Genomic DNA, 8,501 nt, shown 5'->3' with positions numbered 1-8,501 from the left:
AGCTCTGGCACATATCTGGCTGCCTTAAGAAGAAACCCTCCCCCAGTGCTGCCTTTCCCCTCAGGCAGCTTTGCCCTTCTTTGGTGTGGCAGCAGCCTCCAGGCAGGAATGGTTCTTGCAGTTAAAAAGAGAAGCCAGAGCTTGTCAAACAATAATACACTTACAAACACATTGAAAAACCCCATGTGAGTGCATTACTGCAAGGCTGGAGACACACTTTCTCCATCAGCTGCTAACAACATTTCCAATCTGCAGAGAGCAACAGGCTGAGCTGGACAAGCCCAGCCCTGGACAAGCAGGCGTTCCCTGTCACACAGGCTTTCCAGCAAACCACTGCTCTTCCAGTTCCTATCCAATTCCCAAACCTATCTTTTCCCTCTAAGGCTATCTTCACAAGCTATCCCAGTGGATTATATAAGTGGTCCAAAACTTAAGTGATGTCCAGGAAAAATTAATGGGAAAACCCAAGTTCTGGGTCAGCATGCGCAATGGCAAATGGAAAATGCAGTGTCTGAGCTGACATCTCCCTGTGCCCTTAGGGATAGCGATGTGATAGCCAGACCTCATTCTCCAAAGAGACTGCAGCAAGCCAACTAGGACTCAAGGCAGCTGGTAAGAATGATTATTTTTTTTCCTCTTACTAGGTTCAGGATTTTCTCTTCTTTTGGGCTGAATAAAACAGACAGACTTTCTGTTCGCAAGAAGTTTCCTTTCTTAGGGTTATTCTCAGAATAGCCGGGGAATATTTTAAACCAAGAATAGCTGGTGTCCATTAGATTCATACTCCCCTTTTTGGAAACACTATTTAGAGGACAAAACTCCTAAATCAAAAAGTAGTCAGGAACAGCAGTGAAAAACCAGATGGCTATAACAGCAAGTACTGCATGGGCACCTTTCAATTCACCTCTTTCCTCAAAGACTCCAGTAAAGATTGGGTTTGCCTCAAATCTCTCCAAGTTGTATCAATTCCTTGCCAGAAACTTGCACTACCCAGATTTAAAGTCTGAGCCACCTGGAGCAAATCACCACTGGAACATCAGCAAAATCTATGCTATGAGTAATTACAAAAAGAAAAAAGCTTGACAGTCAAAGCCCTGGTTAATACCCTTTGAGGAAAATGCTGTAGTGGGAAAACAGATGGATTTTTGGTTCTATTTTGCACAGAAAGGTGTGGATTTTTTGAATATACAATATTTATACAGTGTTATCTGAAATTTAAATTCTGAATCATGATCTGAATCATTATATAGCACTTAGGAATGGTATTGTTCTTATGGATGATACTCTGGTTTCTGCTGATAAATGAATAAGTTTCATATAATGTATATGAGCTTTTGATATAGCAGCTGCCAAGGGAATAACTGAAAGCTACCAAGAGTACTGAGTTCATCTATTCCTAGTCCAAAATTCAAATACATTCAAATACAGCAGATTATTTCATGTTACACTGCTGAGCATCAGATGGAAAACCAAAAAGAAATGGGTAAGACAGAGCAAAAGGATGTCACACCTAAACCAGAGTCCGAACTAAGAGCTCACAGACACAGCTTAAGACTTTCCCTTTTTAAGATATACTTATGCCAGAGAATTACTCAGCTTCTCAAACAAGCAAACCACCTGTGCTTGAGTCAAACTGTAGCAAAAGAAGTAGTTCTATCTCTCTATCTGGAGCAAGCTGGCTGGGCAGCTGCCAGAAAAGCTCCCTGTAGCCCTGCTTTGGGCTCCTCAAACCTGCACTGCTTGCGACTTTATATGAGAGGTTTATTTGGCACCAGCAGAAGACCTGGCACACTGCTAAAATTGTAATGATATTTGGGTTCTAGGAAGCTTACAAGAAAGCAGAACTAACCCCATTGCCCAAGAAACATAATTTTGAGGCAGATTTTTCTGGATCGCTACCATGTTTTAATGCAGTTAGATGTCCCCAGACAGCCTGTGCTGATTTTGGAAGGGTACATGAGCCAGCGAGGACCTGGGAAGGGGGGACAAGGGTCCCTCTGCTTAGTGCCAACCACTGGGGCATGGCAAAGGGGCTGTGTCACAGTGTGCCCAATATACACACCCTTGCTTGCCAACCCAAGCCACTTTCAGGATTTATAGACATCTGTTTCTCTGGTCCACCCTGGTTCATGGACAATCAGTACATCCTTTGCTGTGAAGGGGCATTTCGGTTCCCAAAGTGCAGGGACACAGGAACACTGCTTAAGGCTCAGGCTGTGGTTGCTGGACCCCACAGCACCCTCAGCCCCAAAACTGCCCCTGAGCCAGGGCACCAGCCCCATCGCAGGGTGTTGTGTGGCTGCCGGATTGCTGGAGCCTGGCTGGGAGGGCAGGGGTTTGGGGGTACCCTGATTTTAGGCATTGCCCACCAAAGTAATTAAACACAGCTTTGAAGTGTTCTTCAAAGCCCCCTCAAAATCCTGCAAAAAACTGAAATCACAGCAACCTCTTTGTTACTGTAGTATTTTAACCCCAGCTGGCAACTGAGCTCCACACAGCTGTTCACACCCCGTCCACAGCAGGATGGGGGAAAGAGAATTGCAATGGTAAAAGTCAGAACACTCATGGGTTGAGATAAGAACAGTGTAATAATTGAAATAAAATAGTAACAATAACAATAATAAGTTGTAACGAAAGAGAAAATAGCAGAGAGAGAGAAATAAAACCCAAGAAAGACAAGCGTTGCAAAGGAAAACAGTTGCTCACCACCGACCAACTGATGCCTGGACAGTCCCTGAGCAGCAGCCCCAGGCCAATCTCATCCATGGTTTACAGCTGAGCATATGAAGATGCCATAAGGTATGGTATGGTATGGAATATCCCTCAGGTCAGTTGGGGTCAGCTGTCCCAGCTGTGTCCCCTGCCAACTCTTTGTGCACCCCCAGACTTCTTGCTGGTGGGGTGGGGTGAGGAGCAGAAAAAGCCTTGACACTGTGCAAGTGCTGCTCAGCAATAACAAAAACATTCCTGTTATCAACCCTGTGTTCAGCACAAATCCAAAACACAGCCCATACTAGCTACTACAAAGAAAATTAACTCTACCCCAGCTAAAACCAGCACATTTCTTAAGCTTTCTTTGAAGCAATTACACGAGAGCTAATAAGACATTATTTAAAATATGACATTTAAATAGCTTGCCTTGGAAAAATCAACCCTGCAAAGGAATTGCTCCAAGATATTATTTTTCTTGGAAATTACAGAGCTAAGGAACTCTAATGGCCATGGTATTCTTCACTTTTCATTGCTATTATGCCACTTACAATGCTCCTAACAGGATACCTTTATTGTTCCGAAAGGAACTGGGGAGCAGTTTCACGCAACAGTGATCATTTTAAAATATCTGTGTCCTAACTGAACTGGTCTGACTCAAAGCCCACCAAGGTCCCACTGATTTCTGGGAGCCGGGCTGGCTGTAGGGTGTCACCATTGACCTGGTTTTGGGCAGCCACACTAATTGCTCTGACCAGCAAAGCAACTAGATTAAAGAGAAATACAACACTACAGTGTCTAAATACTACACACATTGTCTTGCACTAACCAAAATACGTAATTCGGGTGGAAAACAAACCAGAATCACAATTTCATATGGTGGCTCAGAGGAGCTGGAAAGCCTGGCTATGGTTTCTGTTCACATTAGGTAGAGCCAGGTCAGCAGGCTGTACATGCAGTGACAAACCACCTGCCTGGATTCAAGGCTTTAGAGGGTTTGAGACAGGCTCTGCCAGACCTTCCATCAGCGGCTTGCTGATGAGGCCAACCTTACCCCAGTTTATAGCAGGAGTCAGGGTGTATCATGGCTAATTGAGCAGAGATCAGCCAGAGATACTCTGGCATCTGCCGTGCTCGGTCCTGAAACATCTGTGCCTGTGCAAAGAGCCTGTGAGTGCTGGAGGAGTAACTGCTGTTTGCTCCTCTCCACACTCCTCTCCACAGTGTGGCCCATCCCAGCTTGGCTTATAGAGCTCACACCAGCACCACACTGGATGCAGAGGGGCCCTTCGGGCAAACACAACTGCTTTTCTTCAGATGTGCTGACTCAAACTTTAGTCTTCTGTGCCTCTGCGTTATTCAGGAGGGAGGTTTTGTTCACTTTTTTCCCCCCTATTAATCTTTAAAGTTAACAAAGTGACTCTCTGCATCAGGAACCAACAATGAGGGGCCCAGCAGGCATCCTGCTGTGCTCATTGTTGCTGATGGCCCCCCATTGCACAGAGGTGGCTGCCCAGGATGACCAGCCTGACCCCAAAATGCCATGTGCCAAGTGGATGGGAGGAGCACCTGGCTACCCTGGCCACAACGGGCTCCCTGGTCGGGATGGGAAAGATGGAAAAGACGGACTAAAGGGAGAAAAAGGAGATGCAGGTTGGTGAGAAACAGGTAGTACATTGGTGCTGGAGTCCATAGGCAGCCCCAGTCCCAACAGGTTTTATGTCTGGTGGGTCAATGCCTGACTGTTGTCCAGATGACTTTTGAGTATCTCCTGGGATGGAGATTCCATAACCCAAGTTATGGAAGAGTTTGGTGTGGTGGCTGTTTCCCCAATTAGTGATGTTTTTTCAGACGCTGTTCTCAGCAGCTCTGCATATAGCCGGGGGAGAGGAGGGGGAGGAGGGGGAGGGGTAGTGAGCAGGCTTTCCACTCACTGACTTCGCTCCTGGGGGCTGTTGAGGTCATTGAGCCTTTCCTCAGCTCTGTGCTGCAGAGCAGATCCTCATGCCACAGCCCCCTCTGCATTTTGGGACGGTGGGTAGCAGCTGACAACACTGCAAACACAACTCCCAATCCCACTCTGTCCTCCAGGTGCAGCAGGTCCCATAGGTGCGCCAGGCGTGACAGGACCCCCAGGGATGACGGGACCTCCTGGAGCTCCTGGATTCACGGGACTGAAGGGGGAGAAGGGTGAAGGTGCTTTTGTCCACCGCTCTGCCTTCAGCGTAGGGCTGACGGAGCGACCCCCTGCCCCCAACATCCCCATCCGCTTCAGCAAGATCTTCTACAATGAGCAGGGCCACTATGACATCAGCACTGGCAAGTTCCTCTGCAATGTCCCCGGCACCTACTACTTCGCCTACCACCTCACGGTCTACCTGGCAGATGTCAAGGTCAGCCTCTACAAGAAGGGCAAGGCCGTGATCTTCACCTATGACCAGTTCCAGAACAACAACGTTGACCAAGCAAGTGGCTCTGTCTTGCTGCACCTCAGCTCCGGGGATGAGGTCTGGCTTCAGGTGTATGGGAACGGGAACAACAACGGCGTCTACGCTGACAACGTCAACGATTCTACTTTCATGGGCTTCCTCCTGTACCCCGACATGGATGACTATTAATGTAGGGGGTGCTGCACAAAAAAGGGTGAAGCGGCTTAATCCCGGACGGAGTCCTGGGGCACTGGCACTATAGCTATAATATATCTACCATAAAATTGTCTTTTGCAGGAGCAACGAATGCCAAGGGTGGACGCTATCTCCTATGAGTACTTCCATGGGACCAAGGGCTCACTCCTACCTCTGCTCTTGTTCTCCTTGTGGAAAGCTCAGCCCAAAGTCAGACGCCTCTCCAGCCATATAATGAAAAAGTAACTCTCAATATGCCTTAATCTTTTTTTAAATTTAAAGTGAAAAGAGAAAAATTGATTAAATATGACATTTTAAATTTCCCTTTTTTTAACCACTTAAATCCATCTAAAGCAATGGGGAATATTTTAGCCAGCATTTTAAAATTTGAGTAGAAGAGGAAGAAAACTATTCACAAAATCAGAGTGCTCTTGTTTTCATCTGGAACATATGGTTCCATTTTTTCCATTGTAACTCCCTGTATTATTAGGCCCTTTGACTTCCACCCATGGATTTGTTGTCTCCCTTCTTTAGCCTAGATCTTTGAATATATACAGATTATTAACTTCCATTGATTTTAATCCTTTGATTTTCCTTTTATGTTTACCCCTGTCGTTATCTCTAATGCAGACAGCAGGCTGGTTTAGGGCAGGAATCTTGTGATTTATCTGAAAAGCCTTATGAACACAGTGAGGCCACACAGAAGCGGCCCATTGACCACATGGCTTTGGGGTCCCAAGGCGATCACAGATATGTTGGCCACACAGGCCCTGTCCCACCTACCTTCTGAATAGCTCCCGAGTGCACTCAGAAGTTGAGATTGATAACTGTGTTTCTACTTTTCCATGCTCTAAGTGTGCCATAACCAATGGTTTGCTCTGCACAGAGCTTCAGGTGGTGCTGAAGCCTCCCATGTGGCTTGGGCTCCTGGGATGAAACCCCAGGACCTGCCCCAGCTCTGGGTAAGCTTACCTTAACAGCAGAGGACTATTAATGCTGGAATTAGTAGCAATCCCATGAAACTGCTCTCCTAGGAGCTTGCCTGACTTTTAGCTAAAAGAGGATTTGATGGTTTCTCAGATACATTCAAAGCAGACTCCTACTACTAAGCTTCAGAACAAGCTAACACCAGTCAGAGGTAATGCATTATTACAAGCACTAAACAGCATTAAGAGCTTCAACTGAAATTATTTCCCACAGCAGCATTTTCCACACTCCAGTGAGTTACCACACTGCAAATAAAAAATAAAAAATTTTCTAAATGACAATGTTCCCACATTTGTGTGTGTGTCATTGGGAAGGACTTGAAAAAACGGATACACTCCTGGCCTCACCAGGCAGCCCAGGAAAATTTTTTTTTTTTTTCCAGCAAGGTGAGGGCACCCTGGGCTGGCACACACAGGGACACTCCCCTTTTTCTTTCCCAAGAAATGCTCCACACTCTAAATTTCATCAAGGCTTCAGCATCTCACCACTTGTCATGGTTTGAGAGCCCCAAAATCCAATTCCCTAGTCCAAGCCCCCTCCCACATCTCAATCCAATGTGAGATGATTTTCCAGACAACCACACGAGACTCAAAATGGGGGAAAGGGAATATATTACAATGACTGTACAAATAAATACTACAATACATTATATACAGTCTTAATTATCTCTACCATGACATAAGTATTTACAATGGATCAAATCTCTTTTCCCCTCCAATAAAAGTCCAGAAGGGAAGAAGGAAAGATCCTTCTTCAGAGCAGCAATGTCTCTAAGGCAGCAGGTTCTCTTCTCATGCAGCAGTAGCTGGATCTCTGCCAGTACTCACGAGGGGTATCCAAGCCCCTCAGTCTTCAAGCGAGGGTCTTTTCTTCCATAGGCTGTGTTCACCAGGACAAGGGTCACTTCACTACGTCATATCAGGAAGCTCAGGGGTCTTCGTGATGGTCCTTATCTTCGGGGGATTCCAGTTCCCCTACAGAGCTCTGTGCTCTGTCTCAAGCAGCGGGGGGGCCAAGGTCACCCTCCGCATTCTTCTCGGAGCTCTTCAGCTCCTTTCTGCAAGTGCTGTAGCACTTTAAGACTCTTTCAAGTAAGAGTCCATCATCTTCCTCCTTTCTCGGAGGTCTCAGAGGGGTATGGGGTCTTTTGGTTCAATTCTTACCCCAAAAACTCTGTCTGTAGAGCTTAGGTTTGCTCTCTCTGCTGCTGTCTCTCTCTCTCAGCTCTCTCTCTTCAGACAACTCTGTGTCTCTCTTGGCTGTATGCTTGGTTTGCTGCTTCTTCAGTTCTTATCTCTTGGCTTTCAGCCATCGCTCTGTCCACTGCTGTTCTGCCACCACTTTTCAGTATCTTTTGCTGCGGTTCACAGTAGAGAAACATCTCCCGGCTCAGCTACAGACACTTAGCCTAGTCTAACACTGTTCCAAGTCTCTTTAGCCCTGAGCCAGGGCTGGGGGGCCAGAGCCCCCTCAGGGGGGGGCTCCTGCTCTCACTCCTCATGGCTCTCACAACATGGCTACCTCTTCTACCACAAAACTACAACTACTTCTCTTCCGTTCTGGTTGTGATATGTTTATATTTTGCAGAAGCACTCATTGGGTAAAACCTCAAAACTTCAAGGGTCACCACCCCTGGGGTTTTACCATTTTATAACTGCAGGGGGAAAACTGTTTCCCCCCACCGCACCACCTTACACTGTATTGTCTCCTTTTTGGATAAGATGAGCTCTGGTTTACAGACTGTTTCCCCAAACCCAATGTGCCTGAATCCACCCTGAGTGGCCATCCAGAACAAGGGCCTCAGCTGGCCCCAGAAGCTTCAAGCACATTAGATTTAGCAAGGGTGAAACTGTTGCTCAATGTGGTCATGCTGAATTCAGAGAGCTGGGAAAAACCCTGCTCCTATTGTGGGAATTAATGGGAAGGGAACAAGGCAAGGGGGAAAAAAAAAACAAACAAAAATACTAATCCATAAACAAAAGGAGATTTAAAAATGCGGCATTTGCTGGATCAAATGGCATAAGAGGCCATTGAAAGGAGCATGTCAGAGCTTTTACACTATTTTCAAACATTTTCAGATGGATCTTCAGAAAGCAGGGAAAACTGCAACAGCCAGAGTGCTAAGAGACATTTGGGATAAACACTAGGAGGCAAGACTACTTCCCGAGGAGGAGCCAAAAC

General features: G+C 46.3%; 1 protein-coding gene across 1 annotated transcript; it reads left to right on the top strand.

The window, feature by feature from the left end:
* The first annotated feature begins 505 nt into the window (after positions 1–505).
* ADIPOQ (adiponectin, C1Q and collagen domain containing) lies at positions 506–6,560 on the top strand. Its single transcript, XM_027661857.1, has 3 exons — positions 506–612; positions 4,143–4,362; positions 4,801–6,560. Exons 2-3 carry the CDS (start codon positions 4,152–4,154, stop codon positions 5,325–5,327), a joined length of 738 nt encoding a protein of 245 aa, XP_027517658.1. The 5' UTR covers positions 506–612; positions 4,143–4,151; the 3' UTR covers positions 5,328–6,560.
* The last annotated feature ends 1,941 nt before the right edge of the window (positions 6,561–8,501 follow it).

This window comes from Corapipo altera, unplaced genomic scaffold (assembly GCF_003945725.1).
Source record: "Corapipo altera isolate COAL_440 unplaced genomic scaffold, ASM394572v1 175, whole genome shotgun sequence".
NCBI lineage: Eukaryota > Metazoa > Chordata > Aves > Passeriformes > Pipridae > Corapipo > Corapipo altera.
This window is presented reverse-complemented; position numbering and strand designations above follow the sequence as displayed.

Excerpts from the sequence above, each read along its gene's own strand:
- ADIPOQ (XM_027661857.1), top strand. The coding sequence starts at position 4,152 with ATGAGGGGCCCAGCAGGCATCCTGCTGTGCTCATTGTTGCTGATGGCC. Across the intron at positions 4,363-4,800 it reads GGGAGAAAAAGGAGATGCAG|GTGCAGCAGGTCCCATAGGT; the intron begins GTTGGTGAGAAA and ends TCTGTCCTCCAG.